This window comes from Labrus mixtus, chromosome 10 (genome assembly GCF_963584025.1).
Source record: "Labrus mixtus chromosome 10, fLabMix1.1, whole genome shotgun sequence".
Taxonomy (NCBI): domain Eukaryota; kingdom Metazoa; phylum Chordata; class Actinopteri; order Labriformes; family Labridae; genus Labrus; species Labrus mixtus.
The window spans coordinates 5,012,418-5,032,810 of NC_083621.1; the positions used below are offsets into that span (position 1 = coordinate 5,012,418).

Sequence of the window (20,393 nt, forward strand, 5' to 3'; positions counted from 1 at the left end):
ACTTTGTCTACTCTGCTGAAACAGGTGTACCAGTTACTGGGTATCAGGAGCCTCAGGACTACACCATATGTTCCTCAAACGGATGAGCTGACAGAGCGCTGTAACCAGACCCTGAAACAGATGCTCCGGAAGTTGGTAAACAACACTGGTACAGACTGGGATCAATGGCTGCCCTACCACCTCTTTGCATACAGAGAAGTATCCAATCCTCCACTGGTTTCTTTCCTTTTGAACTTTTGTATGGACATGAAGTTCGGGGGCCGTTGGCACTGTTGAGAGGCTGGAGAAAATGGGTGAGCTGGCCCAATCGCACATGGCGGACGCCCAGCAGCAACAGAAGTCCTGGTACGACAAGTCAGCCAGGCAGAGATCCTTCGACGCAGGACAGAAAGTTCTGGTGCTCCTACCTGGTGATGACAACAAACTGTTGGCTAAATGGCAAATGACTGTTCCAAATCCTAAAGAAACTTGGGCCAACTACATACCAGGTATCAACACCAGGGCACTCACGCTCCAGTAGGGTACTACACATAAATGTCTTAAAAGAGTGGGTGCAGCAACCTGAAAGAAAAACAGAAGTGCCCCGGTCTCAGGGGTGTGTGAGAGCCATGGGCAAGGAAAGCAACTAAACTCCATTTCCTTTTTCTTTTTCTAAAATCGGAATACAATTTCAATCGACCTGGACCCTCATGGAGGATTGTTTTGCGGACCTCAACGACTTTTTCAACCACTGTTCCAAAAGACTCGGCATCATGAGAACGGCATCTTCACTCACCAAGAAAAAACGGGAAATCCAGCCACTCTCCAGATTACAAAAGAGCACGTTCAGACTCACTGCCCAGCACAGATACACCTCCATCTCCATCCACATCCCCGAGAAATCCTCCTCTCAATCGAAAATAGAGCTCGCAAATTTTTAAGTGAATATGAATCACTTCTCAAAGCTGGAAAACTTTCAATTATTTGAGGTGACATAAACGTATAATATTGAATTTTACATTATCATGACTTTTGTTTTTTTGCAGTGTATTTGGACCACAAGCCTTCCAACTATTCAGGTCCACAGTGTTAGTCACTGCATGGTTGGATGTCAGATGTTTCACCAACCAGTCTCAGTGGGGTCACCATGATGACGTCAAACGAGAGCACAGCTGACTTTCGTTTCAGATGTGGTCACCTCTAGCCAGATTTCCAGACCAGTGTTTGCCAAATGATGACCTTTAAATTGAAAACTGACTAATCACAGATTCTTCCCTCAGCAGACTCAGAAGGCTTTTCATCTGAGTTTATACTGGCCTACTTCACATTGTTGTTTCTTTGACCTATAAACGGCCCTGAGCGATTCACTAAAGAGATCTGCTTGAGTACAGCACGGTACAGATGGCCAGTGTGACCGCGCCCTATGTGGACTTTTACGTCTCTGTTCTGACTCTTGAACTATAAAATGAATGAGAGCACTAGTTCTGTTCACGTGCTTTCCGCTGCTCTTTTGGCATATTGCAGGAGCTCAGAAGGCAAAGTCCAAGTAGCACGCCCCCCCCCCTCCTTGCCCTTCTTTCATTTCAGCACGTCTGCTGGGTTGGTTGGTTAAATCACAGAGCATTAGTGGGCGTGAGCATGTGTGTTTTTTGGTTGGTGCTCCTAGGGCGCATGCGAACTGAGGCCCAAAGGGGAAAGCCTTCCACACAGATCTAAGCCAGCTGCCGTGGTTTAAACACTTCACTGCAAAGAGAGAGTGGAAGCGAAGGGGAAGCCGCATGCATCCCCCCCCCCTACCAGTGTGTTCAGAGGACAGAAGCAAGGCAACGGCAGGCTCTAAAAAATAGAGATGAGCAGCAACAAATTGTGGATTTTTGGTTTGCTGGTAGGTAGGAGAATTTAGGAGTCCGATTCAAATTTCTCAAGACTTAAAGGGCCCCTGAGAGGAGGGGGGTTCTTTCAAGTGACCTCTGTGGGGGTTAAGCAGAATCAGTTAGTGTGAAGCTCTGTGGAGGAGGGAACAGTTAGTGGGAGGTGGGAGGCCACACTGGGGCTCCTGCACTGCTCAAGAAGGAAGACAAAGCAGCTACCCGGGGAAGCAGGGCAAGAAGAGAGGAGGAGATGGCCACTGGAGAAATCACCACGCTTCCTTCCACACCTGAAGACGGCGGCAGCGGTGGCTTTCCTCCGGGGGGCTTTAAAGATCCCAAAAGACTTTACTGTAAAAACGGGGGCTTCTTCTTGAGGATAAGGTCTGACGGGGGAGTGGATGGAATCCGGGAGAAAAGCGACCCCCACAGTAAGTGCTTCCAGTTCTTTCACAAAGCTCCTTTTTGTTCTCTCTTTTTTTTTTAATATGCAACAGGGAAGACAGAGTTTAGCAAGAGAAAGTAATGGAGGAACCGATGTGAATTTTCCGGCTCACTGAGGGTTTATTCTCCACTTGTAAACACCAGAATGTGTGTGTGTATAGGTCTACCTCTGGAAAGTCTAATAACTCCAGTTCAAGTAAAGTACACCTCGCCGTTTACTTGATCAATGGGAGAGCGGAATATCCCTGACATTTTTTTTTTAGTAAAAGTTGATGCTGACTCATAGTGTGGTTTACGTCACACATGGAGACAACATGGAGTTAACAGCCAGCAGAGGAGAATTCCTGGTTTTGTAGGATCCTGCCAGTTTGTAAGGTCAGTGAAGTTATGCCGACAAATGAAACTATTCCTACTAAATGAAGTAAAAACATATTCCAACCACTCAACTGTGTCAAGAGAGAGGCATTTGAGCTTTTCCACATGTTTGTGTATACATTTTTCAAAGTTGGTTGTGGACAAATGTGATACCCCTTGGTGCCTCTGGATCACTGATAACTTTCAAGTATGTGTCCCAAGTTGCATCAGTAAGTGGGAGGGGAGGACACTTGTTTGGAAGTGTATTGCTCCAAGATACAGTTTGACATTTTAAACAGGTGTGCTTAAATCGACGCCCGATTCAGGAATGAGAGTAGAGCTATCTTGAGACGAAAAATCAATGACCTTTACATTTAGCTACATTTTATTGTAGAATAAATTGGAGGAGTAAACTTTTAATGATATGAGCACGTTGCATATTTAGCTTTTTTTGCATTTCTGTGGAAGTGAAAACAGTCAGTATCATTGGTTAATAAAGGAGCGTATCCACAATGAGTCATAAAGAAGCAATCGTTGTCAAAAAAACTAATTGAGCATTTTACCATAATGGTTTCTTACAGTAAACATGACCTGAGCAGTGCTCTATCAATGGTTCTTCTGTTAATGCTGCAGTATTCCTGCCAACTACACAGACAACCAAACAAACCCGCCAGCTACAGTTATGTCACTAAATACACTCCATGATGAAGTTGTGCTGTATTTAAATGGGGTTGATCCGCATCTCATTGGTGGTGTTTGTAGCTCACTTCCTATTCTCACACTTTCTGGGGACCATTTTAGAACCAATAGATGCCCTTTAGATTAGAGGCAACAGGACGGTTACAGATCGGACCCCCACTCTCCAGGAACCAGAGAAACGTTGAGGGAAGGATTTCCTGCAGTCAGAAAATCTGTGGAACATAATAAGCCCGGTGAACATGGAACACACCACAACTCACCCAAACCAATTAAACATTTCTTGCAGGGGAAGAACGCCTCTTTGATCTGTGGGGGATGAATCATTCAGACAGGAAGCCTAAACTGTAGACAGATGCTTAAGCCTTAATGTAAATGTATTCTGCACAGATACCCCAATTTACCCTTTGAGCCATCTGCTTCCTTTTTTGGTGGTTAAGCGCTATGCTAAGTATGCTCTGTTGTCAAACAGTGTTGTCCATATAAACATCTGTGGAGATGATTTTGATACATCTGAGATTCGGACTTCAAATGGAACATGAAGTCAAGTCGTGAAGTAGCAAAAGCTTGGCGTTCAAGTGGTAAACGTATGGGAACACGGTTGCTAGGCAAAAGATTGCTTGCTCTCCTCCTGGCTGTCCATAAGAAAAATGCTAACATTATATTATTTCCACGCAGAGGAACAAGGGACAAGACAGAGGAGACGATCTAGATAAACACTTGCCATTGCTCCTTTTGGTGCCATACGTGGCTAACGTTAAGAAAATTACATTGTACACGCTTCCATTAGCTCCTCCCACTACAGTAACTCAGTAACAATAATTATGCATTGTATTTGAGCTGAGCTTTTTAAAGGCTTTATATGTGATTTTTTACACTTAAATAAAATAGAAATCAAGTATATCCTCTGAAAAAAAAGCAGGGCCCTTCAACACCCTCAACATACAAAAGTGCAAAACGTTATTATTACTCCCTGCTTGCCTGTTTTGTCTTTGTCTATGCTGTGCATTGTATCGTCGTGTATCCCCTGTCTCCTACATACTACTGCTCTTGTCATGTCTCTCACTTGTCTTGTATTGTTCTGCATCACCTAATATAAATATAATTTAAAAAAGCATGCTAACACAACAATGCAGCGCAAGTTGTTTTGGTTTCATGCTGGCGCTAAAGGGCGACATCTGCTGGATCAAAAAATCACATATAAAGCCTTTAAGGTAATGGTACGACACGTCTGAAGTAAATCCCAAATCTTCTGGTGTGGGACTAAATATAGCACATTCTCTTCTAAAGAGATTAAGGATTTAGTGTAAGGATGAAGGAAACACCTGACCTTATTGGCATCCTTTTTTTTTTTACACCCTGAAGCTAGGATGTTTTGTATATTTGTCTTATTTTGCTAAAAAATGTTTTTTTTGTCTTTTACCCCAGTAAAGCTTCAACTCCAGGCGACCTCAGTGGGGGAGGTGGTCATCAAAGGAGTTTGTGCAAATCGCTATCTGGCCATGAACAGAGACGGACGACTGTTTGGAGCGGTAAGTGAGTCCCATTATGATCTCTCTCTAACTAACAAACTTTGAATTGTTTCTGTTAAAAGGAGTTTTGAGATGACTAAATGCAGACCAGTGAAATCAACAAAAGCACTTCCTGCAAGTGCTGTATCAAACACTTACAGTATCATCATCTTTACTGCCAGACTCAGGAGTCCATTAGAGGTCAAGTATGTCTTCCAGTCGTCAGAAATGCTAATTGAGCCAAATGCACTGTGAAGAGAAGCTTTGTTTTGGAAACCAAATATTTACCAGTCCCCCGTCAAGAAATCCTCCCTCACAACAAGGAAGTAATTAAGTTGACATTCATTTGTCACGGTCATCATAGAATAAAATAGGCCCTCGGGTTAATCATCCAGAGAGACATTAAAATAGAGATGTTTCCATGCATGCTGTGTTTGTTTGAACAACAGTTCTGACCATTTTAACACATCGTCAGCACTGAGACTCTCCTCCTTTTTGTAGTTCTATAAAATGCAAAATTGAACTCATTTGAAACAATTATCTGAATTCTCCGGAGATATATTAAACACCACTTTGGCACCGCTGCCTCTCTGCAGCCACAGTGTTGTTGCTCACAGCAGTAGAGTGGAAGTGTGAAGTGCGTGTGACTGATGTGGCTTGGTGGTTTTGAAGGGCTTGTCCACAGTCCATTTAATTGGCAAGAGGCATTTCCTCCCAATGAGAAGCTACTGTAGCTACCACCCATGGCGCCATACTGTTCTGCTCTTGTGGAAAAATCATTGAAAAACCCAAACTCTTTTTGTTGACTGATGTTGCTGCAAAGAAATTACATTTTCCTCACAATATTCATCAACTTGACTGGATGCGTCCATGCTCTATTCCTAAACACTTTTCCCTAAAATAGCTTTGTGCTCACAAACTGATAAAGAAAACATTTTTATTCTGCTTAGAACTGTGCACAATTGGGCTTATTTTCAATATTATGTATCCCTACACTATGAAAAACTCACAACTAATTAAGTGTATTTGTCTTATTTCTAGTCAAAAGTATGTCACTACACTGAATATACATGACAAGTCAAGATACAAACCTTATTTCAAGATATAAAATACAATACACAATAATTTAATTGCTTGTAATAAGTACAAAACAAATGGAAATGGGTCATGCACAGTTTTAGCGGTGTGTGGAAATGTATAAAGTACAGCTCATTTCAAGACATTTGCCCATCGGCACTTTGTTTTACAAATATTGGGGCCTCATTTTTGCGTTTAATATCTTGAAATGAGATGTTTATCTTAAGTCTGTGGCTTTTATTTAGTGTCAAGATATTTGCTTCGATATTATTGCGATATGCTGAGAATCGCGATGCCATATATTGCGATTTAGATATTTTATCTGCAAATTATGTCGATTATAGATTAAATTAAATGAAGAAATGTTTTGCCAAATAAGAAAAAATTCTCAGTCTCTTCATCTTACTTCAGTGTTTTTATTTCTACACAATGGGACTTGAGCCCACGGACTGACCAACACTGTGATCAAAGTCAAACCCTGTAAAAGGCTGCATGCACAATCAGTATTTCAGTCTAATGGAACTTAACATGAACATGTTTGGACGACTGTAAGATTAACAATGTAACTTGTTCAACATGAATTGTGCAACCCCTTCAGCAATTAAGAATGTTAAAAAGCATATTTGCTATAAATAAAATAAAAATATCGATACTTGACGGCCATGAGATGATATAATATCGATTTCCCACCTCTACAAGATATTATTTTTGATTTGAAATCAGATGAATACACTTGCTCATATTTGAGTATTTGCAGTGTAAACATTTGACAAAATGATATTGCCTCAAGTTGAATCAGTAAGTTTAACAGTAAATGTTAGATGCAACAATTAGTTAAACTTCTCGCAGTCAGTCAAAGTCAAAGCAATGATAAGACAAAGGTTCAGTACTGCAAGAACAGCATAACACCACCCACGACCCATTTTCTGTCTGCACACGTCCAGTTCTGAGGTATGATATTGATCAATGGCAGCTACGGCTTTTGCATAATGATTTGAACCAAGCAGCCTTCAGGAGGTTGTTCCAGCTGAGAGAACATGTCCTCTAACAGCTCCATGCCTGTGCAGTCACACACGACTCAAAACCAGAAACTCAAAACAAAAGTCTCTTATTGGACAGAGTGCAGGGCAGCTAACGCCCAGCGAGACAGCAAGATTCTGGCCAGACGTTCAGTAATTAATGTTTTTTTTTATGTTTTCTACAAAGGACAATGTTCACAGGGAGGTTTTGTGAGCACTAAAAAAAATGACAGCACGAGAGCCAAATCATCAAGTTTGGCCTGAAGAGCTTGAACCCTTGCTGTTCACATTTATGAAATCAAGTTTATTCCAGCACATCATGATTCATTTTGTTGTTTTTTCTCTCTGTTTACATTCTATAAAGTTATCACGTTTAATATATTTGCCCATTGACCTCCATGATTTAAATTTTACTTTGTGGAAACACAAATCTGACAGCAGTTGTGATAATTATCCTGGGTCAGACCCATGACGGTATAAAAACATGGACGGAGTCTCAGAGATGTCACCCATTGGTATCTGAAGAGACGTTTTGAAGCCAAACGATGGCGGTGGCCATATTGGAAATGCCGTTTTCACCTAACTTTTCGATCAACCCAGTAACAAGCAAAGGGATGGAGTTGAGCCTTTAGCCTTCTCGCAAACATCTACTATGCAGCCACCTGTCTGTAAAAAAAAATCCTCCCCTGTTGTGTACGAATAAAGAACTGAGCCTTTCAGACAAAAACCTTTTTGTTGATCCACCGCACAGTGCCTGGTAGATCCCCCTCGTTCCTTGCCCATGTCGATGTGAGCGACGGGAATTGTAATAGAAACAGGTCTTCAGGGTAAAAACATTGTGTTTACTTGCGCTGCATCTAATGCTGGCCCCTCAAATAGGAAACGGGGATCAAGCTGACACGCTCACAGGTGTCACATGCTGTTAGGAAACGCTGTAAGGGCGCGGTCACACTGGCCAGGACTAACCGTGCCTAAAAGCACGATTACCTCTTGTACGTAATGTCATAGCGTTGAAGTGTGCTTGGGCACGGTACGGATGGCCAGTGTGACCGCGCCCTAAGTCTAAAATTCTGCTATCGTGACAACCCTAAAAAGTTGTGAATTTTAAATTTAGCCAATTGAAATCTACCTGTTTCTCAATGATCATCGCATCAAAATTCACTTCCTTACTCCCCCGTGTCTTTTCCCCTCCAGAGACGAGCGACAGATGAATGCCACTTCTTGGAGCGACTCGAGAGCAACAACTACAACACCTACCGCTCCAGGAAGTACCCCAACATGTACGTGGCACTGAAGCGGACTGGTCAGTACAAGTCCGGGAGCAAAACTGGACCGGGTCAAAAGGCCATTCTCTTTCTTCCAATGTCAGCCAAGTGCTAATCTGGGATTTCGTTGAAGATATACTTTGTGTCTTTGCGACAAAGAAGAAGATGTGACGGCAATGAAGACACATTTGGTTGAACCATCAGTCATTGCCCAAAATAGCTGTGATGCTTCTCACTGTTTTATCCTCGACATGTCCGCCCATGCCTCGGCTTCACTTTCACTCTCAAACACGGCTTTTTCACTGTGGACTGAACCAGCTGCTGCACGGGGGGCATCTGGAGCCAGGTGCAACTCTTCTCTGGCACCCCAGGTTTTAGTTCTTTTCACCCGTACAACTTCTCTCCTCTGACTGAGTTCTAAACTACAACACACATTTGCTGGATTAAAAAGGGGAAAAAGAAAAGCTCTAACTGGTGAATTATACATTTTTAAAACTTGAAAACAAGAGAAAAGGGATTTTATTTCATGATCTTGTGATACCAAATTTAGTATGACAAAAAGAAAGATACAAAACACAAGCTCTACATACAGTCTTTAACACCACTCAGTATCTTGACACACTTTAAAGGATGCAGAAAATGTTTCCTGAGCTTGTTGTTACTTTACCTGCTGATTCATCTGGGCTTCCCTTTTCTACTTAACTTGAGAATTGTGCTAAATGGCACCAGAGAAAAGCGTTATAAATATTGGGTTTAAAAAAAAGAAAAAAAAAAAAGCTACTCGTCAACGATTGGTTAGCTTACACTGGTGGTGAGCTTGTAATCAAAAACACTTTTATTTAAAATTACAGCTTCATTTTGTACCATGAAAAATTAAAATATCTGGTAGCAGCTATTGTGGCCCAACAACAGTTGACTTCCAAAATGGCCGCCATCAAGGGCTAAATGAAGAGTGTAAAACTCCAGCAGTTCTTTAAAATTCACAAAGTGAATAACTATTGCACCATATTTCCTTAACGGTAACAGTTAGTGTGTAAAATACACTGCAAAATCATTTCAGTCATAAATACAGTTTAAATAACTCAGACGTTCATGTGTTAGCGCAGTTAGCAATGCAATGCTAACTTCTTCACGTCAATGACGACTGGCTAGGACCTAAGAGTAGGAGGAAGCCGTCTGTGGTAGAGCTGGTAAAACATCCCAGAGTAGACGGCGGGCAGCTCCTCCATGGGGAGGTCGATGTGGTGGAAGCCTCGCTCCAGGCCGTGGAGGAGGAGCCGGCTGACGCGCGAGGTGATGGGTGTGGTGTCGTTGGTCTTTGCCAGCTCGGCGAGTTCCAGCCACTCGCAGCGCAGACACTCCTGCGTGCAGAAGTCGATGTCGTAGGTGAGCGGGCTGAGTCGACAGATGATGTACATGTCGGACATGCCGAAGGCGCCCGGGTGGTTGTGCTGCTGCCGGATGCTGAGCAGAGATCTGAACTCGGAGCGAACGCCGGTTTCCTCAAAGACTTCCCGAACGGCAGTGGCACCTAAGAAAGATTCAATACAATATACAGTATATCGATGTATGTATGCATTTCAATGATCCTGACGAAAAGAGATACTTATATTATATGTATTAAAGGGAAAATACTGTAAATATATATATTTTGTATAGACAAACATTTGACGCTGCTTTTTTGGGATGGGTCATAAATATATGTAACACTAAAGCTGCTTTTAAAATGTTCAAAAAGGTGAATTTGGATTTTTTAAATCTTTGCATATATATAAACTATGTGCCTTCTGTTGTACAGGTCAAATGAATGTAAATCATCTTCATGCCTTATAGTAAAGCTGAAGGAGCGATCTAGATGTACTGTATTTTTTGTTTTCTGCTCTGCTGAGCACTCACCGATGTTTTCTCCTGGATCGGACAAGCCTCCGGGGAACTTCCAAGCATTCTTGGTCTGGAACAGAAAAGTTCAGAGTTCAAAATCTGACATCACTCGGCACTGCTGTAAATACATCAACATGTTAACTTCAAAAAGTGACCATAGTAACCATGATGCAGACACCAATGCAGCCAAACTTCAAGTCCCTCGTTTCTTTAGAGTTCTTTCAATCAGTGTCTATGAAAATGGACGTAGATTTTATGTGTAGAAACATTGAGCAATAGATGATGTGTTTATTAATCAGAAGTAATAACTGAATGTTTTCACATGTGCACTCCTGAAAATATCTATATAATTTCCAGAGGACTGCTCTGGATATTCTCCTGACCTGGCTGTTCACATATGCTCCTCACAGCTGGAGACTATCCCTGTCAGACGGGAGGGGGGGAGGGGATTACGGACGGAGCAACAGAGTCCGCTAAACGACGCTATAATGACAATATTTGCCTTTCTATCAATGCTATGTGTAATCCAATGGAATGACAACATCAACAAAAGAGTAAAGAACAACATACTGATGAAAAGAAAACATTTTGCAGCAGTTTAATTACTTTCACGGAGATCGTAGCGGTCGTTGGCAGACAGTATATAAACGTCACTCCCCCCCCCCCCTCCTATTGGCTCGAGCTGAATTCTCCTGAGAATATCCTGCTGGATTCTCACATCAGCTCACTCGGACTTACTAGAGGTCTGACAGGAGAAACTTGAATAATTTGGCAATTTTCTGCAAGTTTGCAAGCCCTACATGTTGACCTTCAACGTTATGTTTTTATCTTTTTTTAGTGCCTCAGTCTGGAGACTCTCACATTTGATGCGGTGAAGTGTGTCTTCCAAAACTGTTTCACCACTTATCCTTGATATTTAATGACAGTGTGCTGCTGGTTAAGTTATGACATCAGTGTTGTATATATATTTTTGTATTAGATTATTATTATGTTTGCTAAGCTATTTCGCTATCTTAGACATCCCCTCCCGCCCCTCGCTTTGTGGGGAACACAAATGCACTACGGCTTTTATTTTTCATGGATTGTAAACAGAATGGTATATTTTTGGAGCTGTTTCTAACACGTGTTTGTAGGAAGAAATAAAGACATTTCATGTTACTCTGATAAGTGTGATTTTTCTCTGCATAATGTCTCATTCTCACGGGAGTTTTCAAAGCTATTGATTCCACACATACCTGAACTGTTAATGCTAAATCTAGAGGGAAATGAAGTATAAATATCATTGGACTATGAGTGATTAAAAACTCATACCCATGACTTCATTCAGCTCTCTGATGGTTAACATTTCCTTCAGTCCACTGGGAATCTGTCATTTGTCTTTTGAACCAATGTGAGGGCTTTATTATCTTGTTCTTTTGTCAGGAAGTCCGTAACCCTTCATGAGCCCTGGACCGGCTCGGCCTGCCAGATACTCTGTACTGCCAAAGGGCAAGACTGTAATAAAGCACACTTCCCGTAAACAGCTCAATGGGGAGGCGGAGGAGGCGGAGGAGGAGGAGGAGGAGGCGGAGGAAGAGATAAAACACTCCAAACATTTCCAGGCCTCTAACTGCTTCCCTCTGCTTCTGGACAAAAGTCATTAAGATGCATTATATGCTCTTAAGCTCCCTGATTGGGACACATGCTGCATGTTGTGTGCAATGACAGGCTGGCAAAAAGACCCATTTATAGTCTGTCACTTACACTATCAACTGTTTTGGCTTATTATCCTGGTTTTATTTTTATTTTTTTTATTTGAGAGGGACAGATACAAACTGAGAACAGCAATCCAATGCAAGTATCATAGTGTTTTATAGCGGATGCTGATTTGCAACAATAGTTCCTAGAAGGGCTTTTGTGTATATAAATTAAATATCAAATCTGAGGAAGAGCATTTTGGCTCCAAACGTCACTCATCTATCAATCCTTCAAACGGGAGCTTCTTGGTGTGCCGATCCTAATCGCTTTTCTTGATTTATATTAAATAAAAAATCAAAATGACAGTAAAAATATCACAATTTTCCAAAGCTTGAAAGGACTTCTTATTTGATCAGCAGTCAAAAACTCCAAAGATTTTCAAAATAAGATACAAAAGAAGCAGTCAAACCTGACATTAGAAGAGTCTGACTGTATGCAGACGATATCCTATTGTCTGATTTACCAACTTTTTGGTTTCCCCTCCCCCTCTAATAGTTCTGTTTATGGCATGTCCACTACCCACACATTCTGTTTGGGAAGCTGCTGCCTTTACCAGAACAGTTTTAACATTTCCTACTTTTTACGTTACAAAAAAGGTGAAGCTCATTTAAAAAGGCCCACTTGTGTTTTCAAGATGATAATTGGCTACTATATGCATCATGGTGCAATCACCTCTTTCAATTGGCTGCGATCTTGTTTTTGGGCCGACTGGGACTATAAACACATCCAGGCAAAGACCCTTTTGACAGACGCCTGCAGAAAGTCTACCTTGTACCAACTTACAGCGAGGCTCTGTGAGCGCTGACGCAGACACACACACACACACACTCACAGAGTTATTTGAGTGCCTTCAGCTCGTGTAAACACTGTGTTTACCTGAGGTCGACTAATGCTGTGGGGAGCTATGTTGAGTGTGAGAGGAGCTGAAGGTCTGAGAGGATTTCCACCCACGTTTGGATCAACAGAGGCAACACACAACTCACCAAGCAAACAAATCATCAACATTTTTAGCAGCACCGAGATCTCACTGTGGATGGATGAAGCAGCGTATGCATCAGGCAAGAGCTGGTGAACTACCTGCAATAAAATAATCCCTAACTGGCCAGAAAATGTCGGAATTTGGCTTTTTTTTTTTAAAAAAAGGTAATACTGCCAAATGTATGCACTTGCTTATAAACAATCTAATGTCTACTTTATCTAGATTTTACATTTTTCAGAAGGAAAGAAACAAATCTGTCCCAACTCCTCGAAATCGAGACCGACGGTGAGTGATCGTCGCCCTAGTTTTTGCAGTGTGTCCAGCTCCGTTGCAACCCATCGACTGATTTGACATGTGGAATGCCGGCGTTGGTCGGCATCTGCGCGGTTGGTGAGTTTGGATGTTTCATTTTTCTCCAGCTCTCCTCACAGGTTCAGTAAAGCCCCTTGAGCATGCCTCTGTAGTATCCATGCTTTCACCCATTAGTGCGGTTTCTCCTTAATGGTCGTCTTGCTCTTCTTTTCTTTTTCCACTAAAAGACCAAGGGGCTGACAATGCCAGCGCCATTTTCAACTTTTTATCAGACATTATTCTCCATTAGTAGACTACCTATAATACGAGTGGTGAGCGACAGCGGTGTGAAAACGGTCTTCTCGTATCATAACAATGGACTACCGCCCCCTGCGTGGAGAGTTATTTCCTCTCATGCATGTGCAGAACATACGTGGTGGTTGGCCGTCGTCTGTAGTCTTTGTGGTGTGTTCAAGTGTAACTTTTTGGCCAAGACAAAGACACTAGTTCTTTGCCGTCTGCTTGGTGTGTCGGGGCCTTTAAAGACAACAAATGCATCCATTACTTGCATCCTAGTTTTGGTCTTTTACTGACCAACATGGCAAAAAAAGACCAACATTTTTGTTTCAGTAGTAGTGGAGTGCAGCTGGTTATCATGTTCAGCAAGTTCCCGCCATAAAGTGAATACAGTATGTACCTTGTTTCTGTCCTGGACCACAAGAACCTTTCCATTGGATTCATCCACGACGGCACCTAAACAAATCAAAACAAACAAAAAATAATCAATCAGCATTTACAAAATCATTTAGCAAAAACTCCTGCCCCGAGTGTAAGGGCTCGTTAGATCTGGTGTTAAGTTGGTGACTCCAGTAGTTTCTATAAGAACAATATAAAGGGGAAGCTTTTGGCAGTAAAGATCCAAGGCCTGCACAACATGAGACACAACTGTTTTTCTAAAATGTCTTGACATAACAATTGTTAAAAAGATTCATCGATCACTGTTTGTTACAAAAAAAAAAATAGATTATGGGTTAAATTCTTCACTTTACTGTCCAAACATCCAAGTGACTCAGATGAACTTGTGAAGGATGGTGACATCCGACTTCAACATTTACATTTTTCTCTCCTGTTTGATCAGATTTCTTTCAGCACTCAGTGACTAAGAGAGGCTGCTATGTGCCACTTCTTTCAGGAGGAGGAGGAGGAGGAGGAGGAGGAGGAAGAGGAGGAGGAGGAGGAGGAGAACGAGGAGGAGGAGGAAGAGGAGGAGAATGAGGAGGAGGAGGAGGAAGAGGAGGAGAACGAGGAGGAGGAGGAAGAGGAGGAGAATGAGGAGGAGGAGGAGGAAGAGGAAAAGGAAGAGGAGGAGGAGGAGGAAGAGGAGAATGAGGAGGAAGAGGAGGAAGAGGAAGAGGAGAAGGAGGAAGAGGAGGAGGAGAACGTGGAGGAAGAGGAAGAGGAAGAGGAGAAGGAGGAGGAGGAAGAGGAAGAGGAGAAGGAGGAGGAGAACGTGGAGGAAGAGGAAGAGGAGAAGGGGGAGGAGGAAGAGGAGGAGGAGGAGAACCAGGAGGAGGAAGAGGAGAACGAGGAGGAGGAAGAGGAAGAGGAGGAGGAGGAGGAGGAGGAAGAGGAGAACGAGGAGGAAGAGGAAGAGGAGGAGGAGAACGAGGAGGAGGAGGAGGAAGAAGAAGAGGAGAAGGATGAGAACGAGGAGGCAGAGGAGAAGGAGGAGGAAGAGGAAGAGGAGGAGGAGGTGGGGGAGGAGAACGAGGAGGGGGAGGAAGAGGAGGAGGAGGGGGAGGAGGGAGAGGAAGAGGAGGAAGAGGAGGAGGAGGGAAAAAAGGCCACTTTCTTTTCCGGTTGCAGTGTGAGCCGGATCAGGTCGGGCCTCCTTAAAATGAAAGTCACAGATGTGTAAAGAGGGAGGGGTCGTCCTGACTTGGACTCTGAAGTGGAAAGTGATGTCATCCCCTCGGCCCTGCTGCCATGTGTATGTAGCTTCACAGGAGGAGGCCCGGTTGCTACGAAAGGAAGCTATCATTATGAAGCCTTCTGTCTCGGAAATAAAATACTGAGAAGGAGCACGAGGGGAAAAAAAGAGGGAAGAGAAATATAAACCCAGAAGAATCATAGGAGGGGAACTGTGGGTTTTTTATTTAAAAAAAAAAAAAAAACAACTGTTAATGGCTTGAGGTTACAGCTGGCTTCTGAACCACACAAAGTGGCTTTTTCTAATTCATTTTTTTATGCTAGCTTCTCCTACGACCTTTCAGTTTGTACAATAACAACCACTTTTGATTGATATCATCTGTATGTTTTGATCCTGATACCGCAGTCGTGACTAGTTTTTTAATGTGGAGAGAATAATCTTCTCTTCTCTGGTTAATTCATAAAAAAAAAACACCGACATCGTCAAAACAATGGAGTCAGATTTCATCACAGGATTTAACTATAAATATAAATGGTGAATGGATCTTAGCTTATATATCGCTTTTCTAGTCTTCTGACCCCCCCCCCCCACCCCCCCGTGATGTCCATGTCCTTCACTTCCCTGCAGAGATATATTTATGAATGAACAGAATAGACTCTTGAGGAAAAGAGGAAATCCAGTGAGTCACTACATGACGCATGGAACCTCAAACACCGCTTGTGATTCACTATGAAGCTGAGTCGTGAAAATTTAAGCCAGCATGTATTGTCTTTATTTGACATACTATGTGTACTGAACACTATGTGAAGGGAAGCTGACTCAATCTGTAGTTAGATGACGAGCTGCACCAATGAATCAATTCCTGGATTTAAAAAAATACTATGAATTGTTTCCATATTTTTGTAAGCATTTAATTGTTTCCAGTCATTTTTCAAGTATGCAGATTGAAAGTGTTGGAGGAAGATGCTTCAGGTTGTAGATGCTTCGACTGATGACTTCCTGCTCTGCGACTCGGGACATGTTAAACTGTGTTTGTAATTACTCTCTGTTTTATGTCTGTAACTCTTTGCTGTGCTGCTGCCCCTCTTGGCCAGGACAGCAGAAACAGCTTGCAGACTGGCTAACCTTGTCATTTTTTTTTTATGTTTCAAAGTCAATGGAGGTCACTTTGGACCTAAAAATAAACTGACCAGACATTTGTTTTCATGTTGGACAGTTTTAAAGCCCTCTGAGGCTCATGTTGCCTCCCTGCAAATCACCCTTCATTAGCCGGTCACACTGAAGGATGTGCAGACTGCAATCTGAGATATCAAAAATGGTTTGACTATGGGATGACTGCCCTCTAATCAATGAGTGAGGAAGCCCTGATTGACCCTACAAAGTTTAGTTCCACAAGTTTCTCTCAAACTAATGAGCTGGGGTCTAGAAAACGCTCGGGCAAACACATCTCAGAACATCCAAACAGCGACATATTTCACATTCCAAACCTCGGTTTCATTCTGGCAACAATTAAAGGGAACTTTCTGGACCTCATTTTCCTTCTGTAGGATGCTCTGGACATGTTCTGACATGATTCAAGTGCAGCTCCCACTCTATGGTAGGGAAGAGGGAAAAAAAAACAACACAACAACAACAACACACTGCCATCTGCTGGAGAATCAGAAACACAGCACAGCTCAGGTCACAAACAACACCTCATTTTGCTACTTCTAACATCATGAAGTGACGCAGCAATAGAGTGGATTTATGCATAAATATCACACCTTTGCATTTTCTAAAACACGACTGAACTTCTGTGTATGTGTCCTTTTTAAACACGACGCACAGACTTATATTCAGAAATAATAAATGTACTTTCTGTCAGCTGCAGCCTTGTTGCAGCTCTTATCTTTGCTGTGTTAATGTTAACTTTGATATCAGTAGCAATCTGGGGGGCACCCAATGTACGGAGACATAGTCCTCCAAGCAGGTGACCTCTGACCTGTGGCTCCCCCCCCCCGTGTCATTCCTCACTCTACCCGATTTCAGACTCTTTCCACTGTCCGATCTCTACAATGAAAGCATAAAAAGGCCAAAAATAAACCTTTAAAATGTCAGTAACAATCTGTGATGTCTTCCCAGGAACTTGTGTTCAGCTCGGTCCGTTAGAAGATCAAACTCAGCCAATCACAGACTCAACTCTATACAGACTGAAGAGTAGGATTGACAAATCAACTGAAGTGATATTTTATATAATTCAGAAAAAAAGCTTTGTATGTTTGTGGAGAAGTCATGTTGTGAAGTACAGAGTCAGTTATATAGAGAATATTTGTATGCAAATTGTAGTGAATATATCACTTTTATTTTGATCAGTAATTAATCTAATGTTCATTTTCTCAATGAAACAAGACTGAGAAGGTTCCATTTCAATATTTTCTGTGTATTTGGTTTGACGTATTTTCATTGTGCTTTATTTTCCGGTCATATTGTGTTGACAGGCCATTATGTACTAGTTTTGGTGTATAACTAAGAATAAGTTAGTTTAATATTTTTGATGTGGAGGACATCACAATCAGCAATAAGCTTAAGTTTTTGTTGATATATTGTTGACATAAAATGAGCCTCGATATCGCCCAAAAAATGTAAAGCCTATCCAATCACGATCAGTAAGGATGACAGGCAGCGACCCTGACTTTCTGATCCATGACAGCTGAGCGGTGGACCATCAGGTACGATCATATTGTCAAACTACGATCCGTATTTCACACGTCAAGGAGAAACTTTCAGGGATTATAAAAAAAAACAATCTCTACCTGCCACTCCGATTTGGTGGGTTGCAAACCCGGGCAGTCTGCTCTCCCCACCTCCTAACCAGACCGCCAACACAGCGTGGTCATCTCTGGCGTGATGGAAGGTGAAGCCGTGGGTGGAGGCGGCCGAGGCACATCGGCTCAGAGAGATGGGCACCCGAAGCCACACGGCAACTTTCCCCTCCGCTTTCCACTGGAGCAAAGAATCTGAGGAGGACACGAGTCACACGTTTTTAAAATGATCCAGAAGCTTTTTATTCACCATCATGTATCACTATGGACATTGTTGTCCATTTGGTCAAATGTTTCCTCTTCATCTGGTCATCATTTTGTCTGTGCATATGGCACCATTTTTTGTAGGAAAGTCTCTCTCTTGACACATTTTGGAATGCACATTTTATTTTTTTATATATATCAATAGAACACTGTGACACATGTTTACTACCCTCTTAAGTCATTAAGGACAAAAATGTCAACTTACAAAAAACTGTTAGAATAGAACAGATTGATATTTTTTTCTACTTTTTTCTGCATACATCTCTTAAACAACTTCAGCCCTGCTCAAAACTACCAAACATTCAGTCATTTTTAGGAATTTAACCATTAAAATGCCAGTTTGATTACTTGATGTCGCTGTTGTTATTTATGTAAAAAAAACACAAAAATTAGTTATTTTCCATAAAACAAATATTTGGCGGCTGGGGGATTTTTTTTTAAATCAGTCTTGGATATGTCAAAGATTATCCAAAATATTGACTTTGATGCATTGTTAGTTTTTGTGTAGCATCAGATTTAACATGTAGTTCCCTGTTTGGACATTGGAGGGCGAAAATGTCAAATTTACAAAAACTGATATAAAAATAGAACAGATTAATATTTTTTTCTAATTTTTTTTGCATCAATCTCTTAAACAACTCCAGCCCTGCTCAAAACTATCAAATATTGAAGAATTATCAGGAATTTAACCCTTTAAATGCCAGTTTGATTACATGAATCTGGCATTTAAAGGGTTAAATATCAATATAGAAAATAATATCAATCTGTTCTGTTTTTTGGAAGTGGACATTTTTTTGTCCTTAGTGACTTAAGAGGGTCGTAAAAATTAAACTGATGCCTGAGGGTTAAGGATGTTGCTACTTTATGAAGGACACTAAAGACGTTGAGGAAATGTCGGTGATTGTATTTGATGAAATCTGATTTTGGAGACCAGATGACAAACAACAGAGACTCTCTGATGGAAGCAGGCTGAAGGTTACAGAGGCAGATGTTTGAAAGGAAAGTTGCTGGTTTGAATCCTGGACTGACTGACCAATGAGAGTGATGCACGGCTGCAACGACTCAATTTATTGATCAATGAACGGTCAATCACTTCCTATTGGGTTAAGCCTTTAAAATAATCCAAACATGCTACCATATTGATGATTAAAGCTACTTTTGTGTATGATATTGTCTTTTGGCTCTCTGATAAATCGGTCCACTTAAATATCAGTTTAAGACCTAAAATGCTGTGTGAAGATATTCTTCAGTTGACATTTTCATAATTGAATATTTCAGGGATTGGTTATTACTCTGATTGATAATGAGATCATAAAAGGCTCATGTAAATCATTTGAAAACCTCACTAAAACTTGAAAAACAAATGAACCAGTAATGGACATGGTGTGGGAATACACATCTAAAAAGACAGGTGATGCATCCTGCAGCCTTTTAAAAACCAACCTCGCAGCAGTCTGCTGAATGAGTTCTCGCTGATGTCGGCCGGTAAACCGATCTCAGCAAGGTTCACTGTCACTCCACCGAACCGGTCCACCTTGCCGGTCAGAGCCCCGGTGGTTCCCTCTCCCACCCGGTGCAGCTGACCTGTCGTTGTGCTACTAAACCGTCCTGTTCTTATTACCTGTAACAGCTTAGAGGCAAAGGCTCGAGAAGCCATGTTTAAAAAAACCGTTTTAAATGAAGTATTTGTTTCACTTTGTAGCCGGCATGTGTGAGTGGTGCTGCGAGGTTACGTAAAAGTCCGCCCTGGACGTTGCATAAATACCGTAATGCTCCGAATAAACACCCAGAGGATAACTAACCATAAACCTGTATGGGCGCTTGTCGCCAAACTCCATTCTCATTTTTTCTAATTAAGCTTTAAATACTTGAACTGGGCATAACTAGCATAGTGGATAACTTTAAAGTAATAATTAGGGTCTAGTGTTGAATTCGGCTACAAAATATGACAGCCAAAGTGTCACCAAATAGCATAATACTCACTTTTAAAATCAATCACCGGTATTGGAAAGGCTCAATGTTACGACGGAGGATTAGGGCCACGTTAATAATAATAATAATAATAATAATAATAATAATACTACTAATAATTCGGGATTAAACTCGTAAATTTACGAGTTAAATCTCATATACACAAAAAATAATGGATACAGAAATAAACCTGCATCCAGGTAATGTTCAAAATTGTTTTGAATTATACGTTTTAAATATTTTTTTAAATATATTTTTTATAAAAACATTTTGGAAATATGAAAACAATGTGTGATTATATTTTGTCATTTTTTACGTTTTAAATA

The 20,393-nt window shown here is 41.5% G+C and overlaps 2 protein-coding genes across 2 annotated transcripts; one reads left to right on the plus strand and one right to left on the minus strand.

The window, feature by feature from the left end:
- The first annotated feature begins 1,681 nt into the window (after positions 1-1,681).
- fgf2 (fibroblast growth factor 2) lies at positions 1,682-11,252 on the plus strand. The gene is made up of 3 exons (XM_061047674.1): positions 1,682-2,278; positions 4,770-4,873; positions 8,143-11,252. The coding sequence occupies exons 1-3, from the start codon at positions 2,101-2,103 to the stop codon at positions 8,326-8,328; spliced, it is 468 nt and encodes a 155-aa protein (XP_060903657.1). The 5' UTR covers positions 1,682-2,100; the 3' UTR covers positions 8,329-11,252.
- nudt6 (nudix (nucleoside diphosphate linked moiety X)-type motif 6) lies at positions 8,715-19,853 on the minus strand. Its single transcript, XM_061047673.1, has 5 exons — positions 19,540-19,853; positions 17,824-18,027; positions 13,799-13,854; positions 10,110-10,164; positions 8,715-9,744 (listed from the first exon to the last, which is right to left on the minus strand). The coding sequence occupies exons 1-5, from the start codon at positions 19,751-19,753 to the stop codon at positions 9,362-9,364; spliced, it is 912 nt and encodes a 303-aa protein (XP_060903656.1). The 5' UTR covers positions 19,754-19,853; the 3' UTR covers positions 8,715-9,361.
- Between the last annotated feature and the right edge of the window lie 540 nt (positions 19,854-20,393).